Source organism: Sorex araneus, chromosome 1, assembly GCF_027595985.1.
Source record: "Sorex araneus isolate mSorAra2 chromosome 1, mSorAra2.pri, whole genome shotgun sequence".
Classification (NCBI taxonomy): domain Eukaryota; kingdom Metazoa; phylum Chordata; class Mammalia; order Eulipotyphla; family Soricidae; genus Sorex; species Sorex araneus.
In genome coordinates, this window is record NC_073302.1 from 88,080,353 (window position 1) to 88,100,741 (window position 20,389).

Below are 20,389 nucleotides of genomic sequence, written 5' to 3' on the forward strand. Positions count from 1 at the left end.
GGCGGGGATGCGCGCGCGCGGCCGGCGGGAGGCCGGGCTCTGAGCAGCCGCCGCGCACTCGGGCGGGCGGCGGCGGGGGCGGCGGCGGCGGCGGCGGCGGGGCGAGCGCGCGGCCCGGCCCGGAGCAGGCGGCGGCGGCGGGGCGCGGCGCGGACGGCCCGGCGGATGCGCTCGGCCTAGGGCGGCGGCGGCGGCGGCGGCGGCGGCGAGGCGGGCGCCCCTGCCCGGGCCCGGGGCCGCAGCGCGGGCGTCCGAGCGGGGCCGGGCGCGGCCTCCCGAGCCAGCGCCCCCCGCGGCCCGCGCCCCCCGCGGCCGCCCCCCCCCCCCCGGCCGGGCCGGGCCGCGCGCCGGGCGCCGGGGGCTCGCGGCCGCCGCCGGCCCCGGGGGAGCCGCGCGCGAGGGCGAGTGCGCGCGGGCGGCGGGCGGCGGGCGGGCGGGCGAGCGGGGCCGCCGGCGGGGCCGCGGCCGAGCACCGGGGGAGAATGACTCTGGAGTCCATCATGGCGTGCTGCCTGAGCGAGGAGGCGAAGGAGGCCCGCAGGATTAACGACGAGATCGAGCGGCAGCTGCGCCGGGACAAGCGGGACGCGCGCCGCGAGCTCAAGCTGCTGCTGCTCGGTGAGTGCCGCCGCCCGGGTCGGCCCCCGGCCCCCCTCCCCGCCCCCCGGCCTCCGGCGGCCGCGGCTCGCCCCCGCGCGGGCGCGTGCACGGACATGCGCGCACACCGAAGCGGACCCGCTCGGACTCACGGACGCAGACACGCGAACGGACACACACACACACACACACACACACACACACGTACGCACGCGCTCGTGTACACACAGACCCATATGCCGACGCGTGCACGCACACACAAGAACACGCAGACACGCACGCGTTCACACACACAGGCACATGCGCGCACACACGAGCACACATGCACACGCATGCACACACATTCACCTCCCCACACACTCAGACATGCGCACACACTTGCACGCACACACCGACATGCACACACACCCGTCCATACAGATGCTCACGCACATGGACGTGCACACACGGATACGCACGCACACATATGCACACACAACAGACATGCGGATATGCATGCGCAGAGAGACACGGTGCAGGCTGCCTGGTCCAGCTCTCCAAATGCACCTTTGTGTGCACTCCAAAGGCTGAGAATTCGGTGTGAGCATTCAGCCCCATGCATCTGTTACATGTGCATCTCTTTTGGGGGGAGGTATCAGCCGAGAAGCTGAACTTTGGGTATCAGCCACAACGCTCCATCGGGGGAGGGCAGCGGCTGTGCCTGGGGGAGCACCTTTGGGGTTGGTGTGGTCAGGTGGCTCATCAGCATCCATGGACAGAGTTTTGTGGGGTCCAGAAGGAAGGGAACGGGCTCCCTCGAGACTGCATTCCTGGAGGAGGCCCCAGGGGTTGACCTGGCAAAGAAGGGACCTTAAGAGTTGGGGGGTGAGGAGGCAAGCCCCCAATCACAGTGACAGGACCACCTGCCACCCTAAGGAGCCACCCTGATACTAGTCTTGGTCTTGGAGGGTGACAGGCGGTTTTTCCTCTGCCCTCCTCCATGGATAATGAGTGAGGAACAGGGAACTCGGGGTATCTTTTGTTTGATGAGACGCACCCCTCGAGGCCTGAATTTAGCAGTTAGGATACTGCAACCCTGAGGGCTGCTCTGAGACTGGCTTGGAAACAAATAGAAACCTTTTGTTTGAGCCGGACAGCATTTTTAGCTTCGAGCCTGGCCTCGCTGAAACGCGCGGAAGTGTGCAGGCAGTTCGTCCACCCGCACCCCGTGGTCCGCCTTCACACCGAGTGGCCAAGAACATGCCATTTCTCCTATAGGGGATGCGATGCTTGACTCTCCCTGGCTGCTCAGACCGAACTGCCTGCCACCCAGCTCGGCGGCGCCACTGTGGTGGGAGCGCAGACAGCTTTGCAGTAGCAGGCCCCAAAACATGTCTGCACTTGTGTCTGGCCACTTGCGCGTGGAATATTTGCTCAGACTCGTTGCCGGAAAAGCAGACAGCGCTATCAGGGAGGGTTGGCGAGCAGAGTATTCTCGGCCTCGGGCTTTGCAGTTCTCGGCTCAGGAACTGAGCAGCTTAGGGACTGGGTTAGTTTCCAGAAGGAATATGAAATAGAGCCGTCGCAGTTGGTGCAGGTACAGAGGGTTAAGTCCCACATGGGACTTTAGGTCTTCCTGTGGATATCAGGTGAGACCTGTGTCCACAGGTTTATTAAGAGCCCACGCCCAAGTTCGGTGTGGAGGAGGATGCTGGGCAGCGGACCTGGCACTTGGATACGGGAGATTTGTTTTCTGTGGATCATTTCCCCCTCTCATCTGGATCTCCTTCTAATGACTGGAAAATGTGCAGTTGCATGTTTTGTGAAGTCGCTAGATTAAGAGGGAAACGGAGAAGGCAGTAGAATATATGTATGGAGTGCCTGAATTCATGATTCATGGGAAGGGCTTGTGTTTTGGAGAGCAAAGTTATTAAAATTTGATAGTCTCGGCTTCTGTGGAGCAGCGCCGGAGGCGGCCGCGGCTTCTGCAGCTCCCTGAAGTGGATCAGCCCTGGCTGTCCTGGCTGCTCCCTTCCGAACCTCCAACTCTGTCTCTGCAGCCTAGATTTGAAAGTCCCAGAGGCCGGCTTGGGGTGGGGGTAGGGGAGGGCCGATAGGGCTGCTTAATTACCTATTGTGCGTTTCAGAATCATGCGAAGCTTTTCAACACGTGCTATGAAATAGCTTTATGGGGAACAAAGATTGGAGCGAAAGTTGCATTGCTCGGGTGGTATGAACACCCTTGCCCACCTTACTAGATATTTGTAAGCACTAGCGCCCAGACCTGACCCATTAGCAGCGGTAACCTTGTATTAGCACCTGCATTGTTAACAGCATGAAGAGCTTCCACAGGCCCTTGACAGACACAAATTGCTACAGCGTCAGAGATCAGTCTGTTGCTTTTGTACCCAGACTCTGGCAGCCTCCCAGGGTGGCAAGCACTTTGGCCTGGGGGTGTATGTGGGCCCCTACCTTCATTTTGTCTTGAGTCCAGGAGAGAAATAAAGGTGGCTCTGGCCGGAGGAGGGGGGGGGTGGGGTGTGGCGGGACTCTTAGTGTGCTGTCTGGTGACTTCTTCAAGTTCCCACCTTCACTTCTGTCGCCTCTCCAAGGTAGGCTATGGAATGAAACCTTGTTTGGTTCAGTGGTTTACCACCCTGAGTTTCTAAATTCCTTTAAGTTGGGGAATCCCTCCTATATTTAATTGCGATGTAGCTATAGCGCATCGGGTAGGGTGTTTGCCTTGCATGCGACTGACCTGGGTTCGATTCCTCCACCCCTCTCGGAGAGCCCAGCAAGCTACTGAGAGTATCTCGCCCGCATGGCAGAACCTGGCAAGCTACCTGTGGCGTATTTGATATGCCACGAAAAGTAAGAAGAAGTCTCACAATGGAGATGTTACTGGTGCCCACTCGAGCAAATCAGTGAGCAACGGGATGACAGTGACAAATTAGTATGAAAATGTTTTTTAACTAAATTTCAGTACAGGGTGTGGGTTCATCTTAGTGGAAATAGAAATGTAGAACAGTTTGACAGGGATGTTAAGTGTACACCCTTGCATTTGTTTACATACTTAACTTTATAGGCTAATGATGTGAAGAAAGTAGAGAAGGAAAACAGTGTTTTTTTTTTTTCACCCCCCCCTAGAAGGAAAACAGTGGTTACCTGCATTGGGCTGGAGAGAGAGTCCAGCACTCACGCCCTGGCGCCATCTGTGGTCCTCTGAGAGCAAAGCCAGAGTAAGCCCTGTGCAGTGTTGGGTGTGATCCCCAAACAAAACAAAACAAAACAAAACGCAACAAAATAGAAGTATTTTGATTCATGTCCTCACACAAGTATAAGAGCAATTGAATCAGTGCCAGAGAGAGATAGTACAGTGGGGAAGGCAGTTGATTGGTTGCCTTGCATGTGGCCAACAGCCTTTCGACCACCTCCACTGCTTACAGTCCCGCCTGGAGTGACCCCTGAGCACAGAGCTGGGAATAAGTCCTGAGCACTGCTGGGTGTGGCATCCCCAACTCAAAGCTAACTAAATAAAAGTAATAAATGTAAGCTGTTGCGTTACACATTTATTCTTCTGTACTTACTTTATTTTGCCTTTTACTCCCTTTTCAAGTGAATTCAGAAATCACTACCATAAAGTGTGTTAAATTCGGAATCCTTTCCTGTTTCCTCTCTGAATTTATTTACATTCGGTTAATTTTTTTTGTTTGTTTTTTTGGGCCCCACCTGATAGTGCTCCAGGGTAACACCTGGCTCTGCACCCAGGGACCTTTCCTGGTGGTGCTCGGGGGACCATATGGGTTGTTGGGGGTCAAAGCTTTGTCAGCTGCATGCAAGGAAAACGCCCTACGTGCTGTACTGTCTCTTTGGCCCCTAAAATTTACAAAAATTACTAAAATTTACAAAAATTAATGTTTTGTGGAGCTACACCAAGTGCTCAGGGACCACTCCTGGCTCAGTGCTTGGGGGTATCTCTTGTTGGCGCTGGGGACCGTGCAGAGTCTGGGATTGACTCCCCTCCTCGTACATAAAGAATATAAGCTCCAGCCAATTGATCTAGCTCTCTGGCCCAAGGTATTTTTTTTTATATCTCAAGAAAACTTTGTAAGCAAATATATATGCAAAAATATTTTATTTCAGTATGATTTTTTAAAAAATGCTTTCTAGCCTTAGAGCTTTTTTTTTTTATTGATCACCACCAATATTGAGTATTTCTTTTGGTGGTACATAGATCACACTATTATCTTTATACATATTGAAAACAGGTGGCTTTGAATATCTGCCTCTAGTCATAGATAGTCATCTGAGAATTTCTTACAATTACATGAAGATTTTTTTCTCTTTTAACCTATTCTTTAATTTCACATGATTTTGATTTTAAAATCCTCAATTTTCAGATCTTAATCCTCAAACAAGGATATTAAGCAAATCTTTGTTTCCTGCCTTTTTTTGTGTGTGTGCTGGGTATCAAACCTTTTACATGTTAAGTTTGTGCTGTTCTGCTGGGCCAGCTACATCCCGGGCCCCAATTTTTTATTTTTTCACTTAAAAAATATTTGATTGTTTCAGTTTTGGCCCATCTTAGATGAAAGAATGTGTATTATTGATTTTTGTAACAAATTATATACATAATTTGATAATATTCCTATTTTAAAGTGGAAATTTATGAGAATAGAGATCATGTTTTATCATTCACTATTCAATTTTGTCACATTCTTTTTCTTTGGGCCACATCAGTGGTGTTAGGGCTCACTCCTGATGGTGCTTGGGGACCATATGCAATGTTGGGTATTGAACCAGGCTTGCCAAGTACAGGCCAAGTGTGTTATTGCCCTGGCCCCTCTCTCACACTCTTTCTTCCTTCCCTACTTCCTTCCTTCCTTCCTTCCTTCCTTCCTTCCTTCCTTCCTTCCTTCCTTCCTTCCTTCCTTCCTTCCTTCCTTCCTTCCTTCCTCTCTCTCTCTTTCTTTCTCTCTTTCTTTCTCTCTCTCTTTCTTTCTTTCTTTCTTTCTTTCTTTCTTTCTTTCTTTCTTTCTTTCTTTCTTTCTTTCTTTCTTTCTTTCTTTCTTTCTTTCTTTCTCTCTCTCTTTCTTTCCTTCTTTCTTTCTTTCTTTCTTTCTTTCTTTCTTTCTTTCTTTCTTTCTTTCTTTCTTTCTTTCTTTCTTTCTTTCTTTCTTTCTTTCTTTCTTTCTTTCTTTCTTTCTTTCTTTCCCTTTCATTATTTCTTGGACACACCGTCATTGTTCAGGGGTTCTGGTTCTGTGCTCAGAAATTCCTGCTAGTTGGACCCGGGGGATGGAACCAGGTTGGCGCACTCAAGACAGGCACCGTCTTTGCCGCACTGTCTCCAGCCCCTTTCCATCACACTCTTAACTCATAAAATTTGTTCAGCAAATACTTGCCAAATAAGTAGATTTGTTTCCTCCTCTTAAAAATGGGAACCATAAACTAATGGGTACACCATAGAAAAGAGCCTGTGGAATGTTTCAATCTGTGAAGTCATGATCTTAAAAAAGTTGTAACTCTTTGAACCAGTTGATTACAAATGAGTTCCAGTGAAGGACCTGCTAATGAAGGATTATTTCCTCTGTCCAGCCAGTGTCATACAGCAATTGGCTGGGCGCATCATCTGTGAGTGATGACATGATCAGAGTCTGAAAATCTAGGGGACTGGAGTGACAGCAAAGTGAATAGAGCACTTGCCTGGTGTGCAGTCAGCCCTTGTTCCATCCCTGGCATCCCATATGGTCCCCTGAGCACTGTCAGTAGTGATCCCTGAGCACAGAGATGGGTGTGAGCCCTGATCACTTGTGGATGTGGCCCAAAAATGGAAGGAAAGGAAAAATATAAAAGTCTATAGCACTGTCTTCCCGTTGCTCATAGATTTGCTCGAGTGGGCACTAGTAATGTCTCCATTGTGAGTTGTTAGTGTTTTTGGCATATCGGATACACCGCGGGTAGCTTGCCAGGCTCTGGCGTGCGGGCAGGATACTCTCGGTAGCTTGCTGGGCTTCGAGAGGGATGGAGGAATCGAACCCGGGTTGGCCTCCTGTAAGGCAACTGCCCTACCCGCGGTGTTATTGCTTCAGTCCAGAATAAAAGTCTAAAAATGACTATTCCATTTCTGATTCTGCTCTGCCCACTCGCTCCTCTGCCCAGATGTTGGAGACTGAAGTTAGGGTTTCGCTCGGGAACACAGTTCTCTGCCACAGAGCCTCACCCCTAGCCTCCCTGTTGCTTTTCAGCCCATTAATTTGCGTCCCGCCCTCCCCCACAGTGCACCCAGTGAACTGTTGGCTTCTCTAGAGAGAGGTGGGGACCACACACATCTTGAGCATCTACCTGTGCAGTGAGACTGGGAGAACCGCAGTTGTCGCAGAGTTTTAGGACTTGTTGATGGAGTGTGTCTGGCTTGAGTCAGTAGACTACGGTTCTCCGCGGCACTGGGGCAGGAGACTGGGGACTCCAGCAGATGCAGGCTGTCTGCAGGCTTTACTTGGAGCCTGGGGCCCCTGCTGTCCCCTCAGGGCTCCTCGGAGAAACAGTGGGCATGTTGAGTGCCTGAATTAACCTGAGGTCACTGGTTGTCCAGAGAGCCAACTCAGAACTGCCGAACAAAAGCATCCCTGTAAGCAACCCTAGTCACCGCTTCTCTCTGGAAACCCCAGAATGCCCTGCTTCTGAGGCAGCTTTAAGGCCCGCTGGTTTATTTTTTCTACTCTTGTAGCTCCCAAGTGTTGAATATGTTTTTAGATGTCAGAATTTGTTGGGATGCATTTCCCCCTTCTTATTCCTCTTAAGACAGAGTATTGCAAGTTTATATATGAAGGAGGAAGTGGGGGCATTCCTCATCTTTTAAAAAACTCAGATATGTGGATCTGACTATATAACTGAATCATCAGACGATATGTATTTTTTCATTGAACTATATAGTCTCATTGTAATTCTGAAACTGAATTGTCAATCCTGAATTTCCATGTTATTTCTTAATTCGGAAGCCTTGGCACATATTAAAGCCCTGTGGAACAGTGAAATTATTCCACACATGTATATTCAAATATTTCTAGGTAAGTTTGGAAAAAAGCAGAAGAGTGGCCATTTTGTTTAGTATAAATAAAACCAGTAGACTTTCTCATGAAGAAACAAACCCCACTCCATCTTATGTTCACTCTGCAGAGGTGCCTATTAAATATAGTTACGGTTTTTATTACAGATGAATTTTAAGGACAAGAAACAGCTTTTGCAGTGGTGAGGCCGCGTGGTGTGCTAAACTTAGCAGAAAAAGGGAACAGATTTCTCTTCCTGATCCAGGCAAACTTGTACTTGAAAAGTAATGAGCAGGATTTTCTGGCACTGATCTTGATTCCACATTTATATGAATTTTTCTCTCGGTGTGAATTGATGGTCTGTTGCCATTGATCAGGACATCTAGAGGGAAAGTTCCAGGCTTTGAGGCTCAGAGCTACAGTTTGGGAGAGAGAAGCCATTTTACGGTGACGTCTGCCTTCCCGCTAAACTGTGGCGCGGGCAGTCTTTCCAACACATTCTTCTGGGATTTGAAGCGAGAGAAATGCGGGTATCGGGAGCAGCAAATTTAAAGTTTGATTTCCTGCTTGAAGGGGGTTGGGGGGAGCAGACAATTTTCAGTGGGGGAAAGTTTCCTGATGGCTTTTTAGCAATCTTAAGATCTCTGCTGAATTAATCCCCGGCAAGTGTGTGATAGCAATAGAAGTTAATATGTGTGATTGTTGGTAATTAAATCTGTGGCAGTAACCGACTACGGTAAACAGTGAATGTTTTCTCTCGTGCTGCCGGATGGAAGCAACATTAAATAAAGAGCTGTGTTCAGACCCAAACACTCCTTTGTGTGAACAGCTGTTCCTAATGGAATTATAGGAGCCCATTCAGTGTACACCTTTGATGATAGGGAAAATTACTGATCAGTAAAATTCACTGTCTTACTTAACATCTAGAAGCAGGACCTAAGCATGTTGATGGAAATGAGTTCATTTGTGCTAGGTGATCTGGAATTTTGACTTGATGAGCCAACCTAGATATCTGTCTTGGGAAGCAAAATCTGAATCTGTGGGGCCGTAGAGATAGTACAGTGGGTAGTGCGCTCACCTTGCATGTGACCGTGCGACTGACCTGGGTTTGATCCCTGTACCCCAAATAGTTCCCCGAACCCACCGGGAGTGCAGAGCAGGGAGTAATCCCTGAGGGTCACTGGATAAGGCACCCAGACCCACCAAACAACAAACAAATCTGAATTTGCTAAATATTTTGGGGTGAACTTTTACACCTAGTCATCATTTCTCAACAAAGTGCAAGTCTTTATGGTTCAGTTTTTGGAACAATATTAGTAATACTTAAAAAATATATTTTTAGATGCTTTAAATTCTCATATTCAAGGAACACTTGCCAGTTACTGGAAAGAAACATTTTTGGTTTAAATAATATACTTTTTTAAAAACCAGGCGTGTCTTGAGAGTATGGCTCAGGTGAGCAAAGTGCGCGCCTACTGTGTGTGATGATGTGCTATGCCACACTCGCGTGAGCTTTTATTTGCCAGCAAGGAAGACTGCGACTTTTTTTTGTGGTTCTTTCACATTCGATACTTACTTGTTCTGAGTTTTAAAGGAATTAAATCCTGTTTTGGCTTTGGGCCTCACGTGGTGATGCTCAGGTCTGCTGCTTTCAGGGCGGGTGCCTCACCGCAGTACTGCTCGCCCGCCCCCACTTCTGGGTTTATCCTTCCCGGCTTTGGTCTTTCTTTTCCTTTTTCTTTTGGTTCTTTTTGTTTGGGGTCACACCAGGTGATGCTCCGGACTGGTCCTGGCTCTGCACTCAGGATTCACTCCTGGCGGGGCTCGGGAGACCGTGTGGGATGCCTTCTCCAGGCCAGCCCAGTGCAGGCAGATGCCCTACCCAGTGTACTCTCAATGTGGCCCGAGGGTTTTATTAATTGCCTTTTTGGGGTATGCTTGGTGGTTCTTCGGGCTCTCTGTTCAGGGGTCTTTCCTGAGTTCAGGTGTCCCAATGTGGTGCTGAAGGTTGAACAATAGTACCGGCTGGGGCCAGTGCAGCCTGACTCTTGTTTCTTTGTATCTGAAGATAGCCCAGAGCACAGTACCTGTGCAGTTATCTAGGTTCCCTTGGGAGCAGAGGGCCGTTGAATGCCCAGAGGAAAGCTGGATAATTGGAAAAAGGGAGTGAAAACTACTTGCTTCCTTCTAGTGGGCATCTCCCATCTGTTCTGCATTTGTATCTTCTGGTCTTTTGTGGCTCACCTGGGACACACAGAAAGGAAATTCTGTCCCAAGACCAAAGCGCCTTTGCCTGCTTGGCTGCGTCTCATTCGTCATTCGTCCTTCTCTCACTGTGTGTAATGTTCTCTCTCTCTCTCTCTCTCTCTCTCTCTCTCTCTCTCTTTCTCTCTCTCTCACTCTGTCTCTCTCTGTCTCTCTCTCTCTCTGTCTCTCTGTCTCTGTCTCTCTGTCTCTCTGTCTCTCTCTCTCTCTGTTTCTCTCTGTGTGTCCTTATGTCTTTGTCTCTGACTGTCTGTCTCTGTCTCAGGTTGAAAAGCCAGTGTGGTTTATCCAGTGGTTTGAGTGGGAAATGGTTAGAAACACACAGGCCCTTTGAATGTGAACATTGCCTGCACCTTTATTGCAGGATCAGTCTTGGCGCTGGAGCCACTCAGTTGCTTCTGAAACAAAGTCGTTGTTCAAAGGAAGTTGTGTAATGGATTGCGGTACTTGGGGGAACTAGAACGCTATTAATGCCATCATATTCCTGAAATCTCACAGAAGGGAACAATAACTGATCAACAAATGAAAGAAAAGGAGCCAGAGTGCAGTTTTGGGTGTGCCGTGGGAAGTGATGCAGTGATACTAAGACACGGATTCATTTTCATTCTGAGAGCAGGCTTCTTGCTCTTGCCCTGTTGGAGAAGTGAGATCAGGAATTGATCTGTTCCTGACAGATTTTGACCTGTTTTTTGATGACCATCACGTGCTAAATGAAAATCAAAATTATTTGCTGCTGCTTTATTTTTTTTAATGCTTTAAAGGCATTTTTAAAATTGTTTAAAAATAGTTTGGTTTTTCGTTTCCCTTTTCTTAGGGGGAGCAGGGCGATTGCTGGCATCTTCTATGGACTTCTTGGTTTCTGCACCAAGTTAGTTATTTGTATTGGGGAGGCTTCTGCATCGTACCCGTCCTTGACTCAGCAGTCTATCCAGTGATTTGCAGCCACGCTCCTCCCAGGAGACCTCAACTTTCAGTGGGCTCCTTCTTACTCTCTCACCGGGGCGCCTTACTCAGATACTCCAGGGCTCCATGTTTCTCTAAGGGTCAGGAAATTCTAGATGGTGCGTCTCTCAAACATCCTCTTTTTGCTGTTGTTCAGTTTTGTTTCTTTAGTTTTGTTTTGGTTTTGGGGCCACACCCAACAATGCTCAGTGATTGCTCCTGGCTCTGCTTTCAGGAATCTCCCTGGGCGGTGCTCAGGGGGCCATATGGGAATACGGGATGTCAGAGATTGGGCCTAGGTTGGATGCATGCTCTGCCTTACCCGCTCTACCATCTTTCTAGCCCCTCGAACATCCTCTTGCTTTGAGCCAGCGAGATGAATTGGGTACTGCTTTTGTTTTAAATTTTTGTACCATAACTGGATGTTCTTTGGGACTTGTTCCTGGCTCTGTGCTCAGGGGTCACTCCTGGTGATGCTCAGGAGACCATATCTGGTGCTGGGGACCAAGCCATGATGGGCCAAGCACAAGACTGACAGCCATTAGTGCAGGGCCTCAACCCCAAACTCTCTCTTTGGTCCCACGGTACTTTGAAATATTAAAACAAAGACAGTTGTGAGTGCGATTTTAGGAGAATATTATGGTTCTTTAGCAACACTTTATTTCTAAAACAGAGTGCATTGTGAACAAAATTTCCACTTTCCCTTCCTTTTCTAGAGATTGGTTGGGGTGAGCTGCAGAGCCGGGGCGAGCCTGCCTTGCACAGCTCCCGTGGGCCACTGCGTTGCACACCAGAGCGCCGCTGTGCAGTGGCTGCACCTTCCTTCCTCGCGCTGGCTGAACGTCCTCTTCTTGATTAGTCGAGGGTGTTCAAACATCTTGTGACTGCATGTCTGTATGGGTAGGGAGAGTGGCGGGAATGGCCTTTGCTCTTCACATTTGAAGTCATCAGTTTGGTGTTTGCAACACACCCATTGATGTTCCGTGGGTCGGCCCTGGTGGTGCTCAGGGGACCCTGTGCTGCGCCAGGGGTTGAGACATTTCCATCATCCATACGCAAGGTGAACGCCTTACACTCCTAGTGCCCACCCCCCTCCACCCCTGCCTTTTCAAAAAAACCAACTCATCAATCTGAGTCGGCGTTTATGTTTTCTTTGGCGGTGGTGCTAGTGGGAAGAGTCGATAGGTTGCCAGGCCTCAGTCCCTGAGAGCTGTGTATTCTAACCACTGAGCTACATCCCAGGCCCCCAGGGTGTTCTGCTTTCATTTTAGGCACATGGTGGTGCCTGGGGTGACCACCAGGCTCACTCCCGGAAATGCTTGGGAGAATGTGCAGTGCTGGGGCTGGCAGTGTCCATGTGAAGGCTATACTCAGCCTTCTGAGGTCTCTGTCTGTCTGCACCCCCCACCCCCTTTAAGGGGCAGCGCTTACAATATTTTCTTGCCATGTGAATTGATGTTTCAGGCCTTGCTTCTGAGCGCCCCTCATGATAAGTTTCCTTTGCAGATGGCACATGCGTTTTCCTCTTGATTGAAATAGCTGACCCATTTCCTGTGCCTTGTTCCAGTAACGCAGGATGACTTTAATTCTTGCTCTGAGCCTGCCCTTTCAAGAATGCCGCCGTCCTCAGGGGTTGAAGAACTCACTTGTCTTGTGAGTGTGTGATAGATTTTGGGGAACAGGCCTGTCGTGGAAAACCATTTGCCAGGCGGCTTTCTGCATGTTGGTCTGGTTCAAGAAGTGACTGCTCTTTAGTTTTGATTTTGTTTCCAGAACCTGCAGTAAGTTGCTCCTGCCCCCGGCTGTGAGCCAGGCTGAGACTGTGGGGTCCTCCCCCACAGAGCTGGGAAGCCTCAGGACGGGGCTTGCTTTTTTTCTTTTTGAGCCACACCTGGCAATACTCCCAAGCTACGCCTGGCTCTGCACTCAGGAATTACTCCTGGTGGTGCTCAGGGGACCCTCTGAGACACCGGGGATTGAACCCAGATCGGCTGTGTGCAAGGCAGACGCCCTGCCCGCTGTTTTTTCGCTCCTGCCTAGGGCTGGGCTTTCCTAGCTTGCCTTGGCAGCTCTCACACCCTGGCCAGTGTTGGCTCAGCCCCCGCGCTGGCCGAGGGGCACATGCCCAGCTGTCTCGGGCGGGGAGAGGCAGAGGCCCGGACAGGTCTGGTGCCTGCTGGCTCCCCACCCTCCCGTGCGTGCACCTGCGGCCCGTTGGCCCGCGCCTGGCGTGCAGCTGATAGCCTGCTGCCTTCCCAGGGAGCCGTATCAGAGGCCTCCTGTCCTATCAGCAGGCCTCCTCTTCCTGCCAGCAGAGCCCAGTGCTCGGCCCCGCCCTCCTGGTGCTCCTGCCAACCGGAGACCTTTCCCTCACTGCCCGCGCCTCTGGGGTTCCTTTTCCCACTGAGCTGAGAGCAGCGCTCTGCACTTGCTCTTCAGGTGTTCTCTGCGGCTGACGCTCGCATCTGGCGTTTTCATGGGGAGTAGACTGGCTCTTTGATATTTGAGCCTGGGCCTCCCCTCCCAGCAAGGCACGCGTGGTGTTGGGGGTTTCGGAAGGCGTGGGGGTGCTCTGTTAATATTTCCTTTTTTTAAAAAAATTTTATTGAATCACTGTGAGATAGTTACAAGCTTTCATGTTTGGGTTACAATCTCACAATGATCAAACACCCATCCCTCCACCAGTGAACATTCCCCACCTCCAATATCCCGGGTATAACCCCCCCTTTCCCACCCTCCCCTGCCTCCATGGCAGACAATATTCCCCATACTCTCTACTTTTGGGCTTTATAGCTTACAACACAGACACTGAGAGGTCATCATGTTTGGTCCATTATCTACTTTCAGCATGCATCTCCCATCCCAACTGATTCCTCCAGCCATCATTTTCTTAGTGATCCCTTCTCTATTCCATCTGCCTTCTCCCCTCTGCTCATGAAGCAGGTTTCCAGCTATGGGGCAACCCTCCTGGCCCTTGTATTGACTGTCCTTGGGTGTCAGCCTCATGTAATGTTATTTTATACTCCACAGATGAGTGCAGTCCTTCTATGCCTGTCCCTCTCTTTCTGACTCATTTCACTTAGCATGATACTCTCCATGTCTACCCATTTATAAGTAAATTTCAAGTCTTCATCTCTCCTAACAGCTGCATAGTATTCTATTGTGTAGATGTGACTTTGTTAATGTTTCTTTAGGGAAATATTGACTCCAAATAAGTTCATAAAAGCCACCAGCTGTGTTCTTTGAGAAGCACATTTTTTGGTCCAATTTTCTGATCTAGCCCAGTTGCATTGTGGACTCAGAGATTCTGCTGTAGGTTTTCTAAGTCTCTGACTATTGTCTGCGAATCGCTGCCTAAATTACTATATGATCTTCCCAGAATTAGTGCGTGGTGCATCCCTGATCATGAGTTATAGGGCCACACATTAAAAATGACTTATGTTTTCTATTATAAATATATGTGGATTTTTGGTCCACACCTGGCTGTGCTCAGGGCTTACTCCTGTTTCTGCTCTTAAGGGATGACTCCTGGAGGGGCCCCGGAGACCGTGTGAGGTGCGGGGAATAGAAACTGGGTCATCCGCATGCAACCCCTGGACTATCCTGTTCTTAAAATATTCTTTAGGAATAGTTATCTGTTTGTGTGCCATACCTGTTAGTGCTGAGGTTTGCTCCTGGCTTGGTGATCAGGGCCCTGGAGGCTCTCTTAGGGGGCCCTCCCGTGCTGGGATGGATATCTGGGGTTCTTGTGGGAAATGTGCATTCCAGCCAGTTAAGCCATTCCCAGGCCCTAATTTCTCTTATATTAGGTGTTAGTGACTTTTTTTGGTATTTTAAAATAATTTTGAAAATTTATAAATAATAAGTGTTTTAAGCCATCTAAAACTTTCCTTGTATGGACCCGGAGAGAGACTGCTTTCCCTCCATGCATCGGGCTGCATCCTAGCGCAGGTGGAAGTGACCCCTGAGCACTGCTGGATGTGTCATAAGAGTCCCAAATTAAATATAACTAAAGCTAAAAAAACCTTAAAGATGCTTTATTTATAAATTTGTCCAAAATATAACCATTTAACGGAGACGTGCTTTTTAAATCCTCCTCATTAGTGTTTTATTTTCAAATATTAAAATTTTTTTTAATTGAATCACCCTGATATTCAGTTACAAAGCTATAAATCATGGGTTACAAACTCCTGATTAGGTTTCAGTCATACAGTATCAGTTATACAATGTTCCAATATTGTATGTCCCTTCCCCAGTGTGTATCAAACATTTCTTGGATAGGTGGCCAGACTATCCACTTCAGGACTGCTGTGTGGTATGCATTTTCTGTGTTACCTCTATGTAATTTTTTAAATATGATTTCTAATTGATAACTGGAATTGCTGTACTAGAGGTTGTTTTATCACTTCAATTACTTATTAAATTGTTTTCAAAATTCAGTTTGTCCTCTTTAATTTCAGAATAATGCTGAGAAGAATTTCTTGGGAGAGAGATAGTTCTGCTCGAGCAGATTAAAATAAGCGCATTTTTCAGTTAGTACGGATATCAGTAAATTTGTAGGCAAAAGTGGTCCATGATTTAAACTGAATTTATTTGATTTTTTTGTGAGAAGGATTGTTTCTTTTCCTTGTCATATTTCTTATTTTGCATGTTTTCTGTGATTTTCTTTATCCACTTGTGAGCTTTTTACTGGGAGTGGGGGTGGGGGCCACACCCTGTGGTGCTCTGGGCTCATTTCTGGCCCCAGAGATGACTGGGGTGGATGGAACCACCGTTGGCCACGCGCAAGGCAAGCGTCCTACCTGCCCTACTGGCTCTCATTTGGGAGCTTTGAACACAGAAGTGAAACTGCAAATAGCTAAATAACTTGCCTACTTTTTTTATTAAATCTGTTTTTTCTTATTTGATGCAGAAGTTTTGAATGACTTTGAAGCCGTATTTATTGGTCTTGCCATTCTAATTCATTGTTTTTTTAAGTGATAAGGTTAGTTGTTTGACTGAGCATGACTGTTCTGCTCACACAACTATAGGGCCCTGTCCAGTTCTCACCTCAGCCTGTCACAGCTTCAACTCACTGCCCGCCTCTGGCTCACTGACTCTGCTTTTGAGGTCAAGAGCAAGGAGATGTTAGCACACAGGATCTATTTCCTTTTGAAAAATATATACCACATAAAATGATCTCACCAGTTATTTGTCCCTCTGATTTGCTTCGGTTTGCATGACTCCTTCCACTTCCACTCAAGTTGTTGCAAATGGCTCAGATTTATTTTTCCTGATAGCTGAGGAATGTTCCAATGTGTCCACACCACAACCTCGTCCACTCCCTTGTCCTTGTTACTGGGTTGTGCCTGTGCCTTGGCCATTATGGACAGCACTGCAGTGGGCAGAGGTGAGCCTGTGGCTTTCTGGCGGAATGTGTTGTGTTCTTTGGGTGGGTATCTAGGAATGGATTGTGGGATACTCCTCAAAAAGTTTTCCTTTCTTGAGGAGTCCCCGTTCTGTTTCCGCAGGGCTAGCCGTCCTGGCTGGCAGTGAGTGAGGTTCCTCTCCCCCTCATCCCAGGCGGTTCTCAGCCTTTCTGAGCACTTTGTAAGGCTGTTCTCACTGGTGTGAGTTGATAACATTATTTGCGTTTCCCTGGAAATCAGGGAGGTCGAACATTTTCACATGTCTCTTGGCCATCCCTCTGTTTGCTTTGCAGGAGTGTCTGTTCAGGGTCTCTCCCCATTTAATATTTTTATTTTTTTGATACTTTCTGTTGTGTGGTCTTGTGAATTCCTTATGTATCTGGGATAGTAGTGGACCTCTGTCAGATATGTGGGGTGCAAATGTTTTCTTCTCTTCTATTTGTTTCAGTGACTGTTTTGGAGTGCAGAGCTTTCTTACTTGCTTGATGTAATCTCCTTTGCTTATTTTTGCTTTGGTTTCATTGCCAGTGGAGCTGAGTTGCTGAAGACAGTACTGAAACCAGTTCCTGGATGTTTTTGCCTGTGTTTTATTCAGTATTTCTTTTTAATCGATGGGGCTTGAGCTATAATACATTGGGTAGGTGCTTGCCTTTCATGCGGCCAACATGGGTTTGACCCATGGCACCTCATATGTTCCCCAGGCACAGCCAGGAGTGACTTCCGAGTGCAGTACCAGGAGTGCCTCTGAGGATCACTGGGTGTGGCCAAAACCAAAAGAAAATATTTATTGTAGATTGAATAATGGAATGTCCTGGCTTCATTTTTTTGCATCTATTTTTCCCAGCATCGTTTGTTGAAAAAATTTTCCTTTGTCTGTTCTATGCTCTTGGACTCGCCTTTTTAAATGAGCAGCCCACAGAGAGCCTCTGTCCAGGACTCTTGATTCTGTTCTTTGGCCTGAGGCTCTGCTTTATTTCAGTACCCTGATGTTCTGGCAGCTATACTATTGTAATATGAAGTCAGAGAGTGCAATGCTTTGGTCTTGGTTCTTAGGGTTGTGTTAGCTGCTCAGGAAGTGTTTGGTTACTTTTTGGTTTTTTTTTTGGCCATACCTAGTGGTGCTCAGGGATTCCTTCTGGCTTTGTGCTTCGGTATCACTTCTGGTGGGCTCAGGGGACCATAAGAGGTGCTGGGAATCAAACCTAGGTCGGTCATGAGCAAGGCAGATGCCCTACTTTTTTTTTTTTAATTTTATTGAATCACTATGAGATAGTTACAGGTGTTCATGTTTGGGTTACAATCACACAATGATCAAACACCCATCCCTCCACCAGTGCACATTCCTACCACCAATATCCCCGGTATATCCCCCCTTTCCCACCCTCCTCCTGCCTCCATGGCAGACAATATTCCCTATACTCAACTCTACTTTTGGGCATTATGTCTTGCAACACAGACACTGAGAGGTCACCATGTTTGCTCCATTTTCTACTTTAGGCATGCATCTTCCATCCCAATTGGTTCCTCCAGCCATCATTTTCTTAGTGATCCCTTCTCTATTCCATCTGCCTTCTCCCCTCTGCTCATGAAGCAGGCTTCCAGCTGTGGGGCAGTCTTCCTGACCCTTGTTTCTACTGTCCTTGGATGTCAGCCTCAGGTTATGTTCTTCTATACTCCACAGATGAGTGCAGTCCTTCTATGTCTATCCCTCTCTTTCTGAGTCATTTCACTTAGCACGATACTCTCCATGTTTATCCATTTATGAGCAAATTTCATGACTTAATCTCAGAGGTAACTTTGGACGGTGCTTGGGGGACCATTTGGGGATATTGGGGAATCCAACCCCAGTTGGCTGCATGCAAGGCAAGAACCTGAACTGGTGCACTATCACTTATTCCTAGTCTCTCGCTCTCTCTCTCTCTCTCTCTCTCTCTCTCTCTCTCTCTCTCTCTCTCTCTCTCTCTCTCTCTCTCTGTCTCTCTCTCTCTGGTTTTGGGGCCATACCTGGCAGTGCTTAGGGGTCACTCCTGGCTCTACATTCGGGAATTACTCCTGGCAGTGCTTGGAACCATATGGGATGCCAGGGATCGAACTTGAGTCTGCACGTGTAAGGTAGCACCCTATCTGCTTTCCTGTCTCTCCAGCTCTTCCTTACTCCTACTCTTAAACTCATTTTGATAGGGGAATATGATCTGTTTTTACTTTTGGGGATTTATTATGTAATATATGGTCAATTTTTGTTTTCTGTATACCTAAAATTTATATATACATGATGCTTAATTTTGTTGCCTATATATATATGTATTTAAAATTTTTTTTGAATCACTGTGAGATAGACCATTATAAAGCTGTTTCTGATTGGATTGCAGTCATACAGTATTCCAGCACCCATCCCTCCACCAGTGTACATTTCCCAGCACCTGTGTCCCCAGGTTCCCTACCATCACCCCCACCCCCTACTCCCACCTGCCTCTGTAGCAGGCACTTTAATTTTTTTTTCTCTCTCTCTCCTCTTTCTGTCTCTCTCTCTTTTTGGGCATTGTGGTTTGCAATATTGATACTGAAAGGTTATCAAGAATATCACTTTACCTACTTTTAACCCTCAGATCTTGCCTAGCATGATCATTCCCAGCTATTATTGTCATACTGGTCTATTCTCTGTCTTACCTATTCCTAGTCCCACACACACTTGTGGTTAGTTCCAACCACTGACCAGTCCTCCTAACCTCCATTAGTGTATATATATGTGTATATATATATACATATATATCACGTGTGTACATATATATATATATATCACTGTATTACTGTCACTGTCATCCCATTGCTTATTGATTTGCTCGAGTGGGCACCAGTAACGTCTCCATTGTGAGCTTGTTGTTACTGTTTTTGGCATATTGAATACGCCACGGGGAGCTTGCCAGGCTCTGCCGTGTGGGCGAGATACTCTCAGTAGCTTGCCAGGCTCTCTGAGAGGGGTGGAGGAATCGAACCTGGGTCGGCCGTGTGCAAGGCAAATGCCCTACCCGTTGTGCTATCACTCCAGCCCATATATATATTTGTACACCATAAATGAATGCAGTCATTCTATATCTGTCCCTTTTCCTCTGACTCATTTCAGTCAGCATGATACTCTCCATGTCCATCCATTTATAGGAAATTTCATGACTTTATTTTTCCAGCTGCATAGTATTCCATTGTGTAGATGTGCTATAGTTCTTTATCTGTTCATCTGTTCTTGGCTACTCAGGTTGTTCTCAGATTCTTTGTAGCCTATATTTGTGCCTAGTTACCTTGCTTATATTATAACTCCGCCAGTATTGAAAATTGAGCTGGACTTCCATTGCTCTACTACTTCTTGCACTTTCTCCTTTTCCAGAAAATTCAACTTTGAGGTATCAGTATTCTGGGATGTATATAAAATACCTCCCAGGTTGTTTTCATCAGCCTAGCATTACCTCCTGTATTCTGTCTTGAGTCTTGGACCGTATTCAGGGATTCTCCTGGTTCTGTGCTCTGGGGTCACTTCCTCATGGTGCTGGGGATCAGGCCTGGGGCTTTTGCATGGGAAGGGTGCTTGCTCATGTTGGAGCTTTCTCCCCCTCCCAACTTGAGAGTATTTTTCCTTAAACAGTCATGTCCATTCTACTTGTTTGGGTTTTTTTTGCACCTGATTTCTGACTCCCGAGGCCGCAGTACTCTTCCTCCCATCTTTGCTCCTGCAGGAAGAGGATTCGTGTGTTTGCCACTCCCAATCATTTGAAAAAGAAGTAGGGTTTTAAAGTTTATTCTTAGGAGTCTCTATTACTTTTACTAGTGTCTTTAAGTTTTTTCCCACTTTGTCAGAGATGAATTAGTACTCGTTGTTCCTCTCTTACTCAGCGGAGGCATTTGCTCACTTATTGCCAGGGGTCAGGAAACTTGGTGCAAAGATATTAAATACTTCTGGCGTAAAATATATTTTTTTCTTTAGGTTTTGGGCCATACGCAGCTGTGCTCAGGACTTATTCCTGGTAGGACTCTGGGACATAATGCTGGGGATCGAATCTGGATCAAGCCACTTGCAAAGGCATGGCCTTACCCTACCCGCTGTATTGTCTCTCTGGCCCTCAGAATCTGTTTAGAAAAACAGGTATCAACTAGACTTGG

General features: G+C 47.6%; 1 protein-coding gene across 1 annotated transcript in view; it reads left to right on the plus strand.

The window, feature by feature from the left end:
• The first annotated feature begins 416 nt into the window (after positions 1 to 416).
• LOC101557809 (guanine nucleotide-binding protein G(q) subunit alpha) overlaps positions 417 to 20,389 on the plus strand; it is a 255,180-nt gene continuing 235,207 nt past the window's right edge. The window contains exon 1 of the mRNA XM_055124190.1: positions 417 to 618. Within this exon, the coding sequence (XP_054980165.1) occupies positions 483 to 618 (136 nt within the window). The 5' untranslated portion in view covers positions 417 to 482. The remainder of the gene's footprint in view (positions 619 to 20,389) is intronic.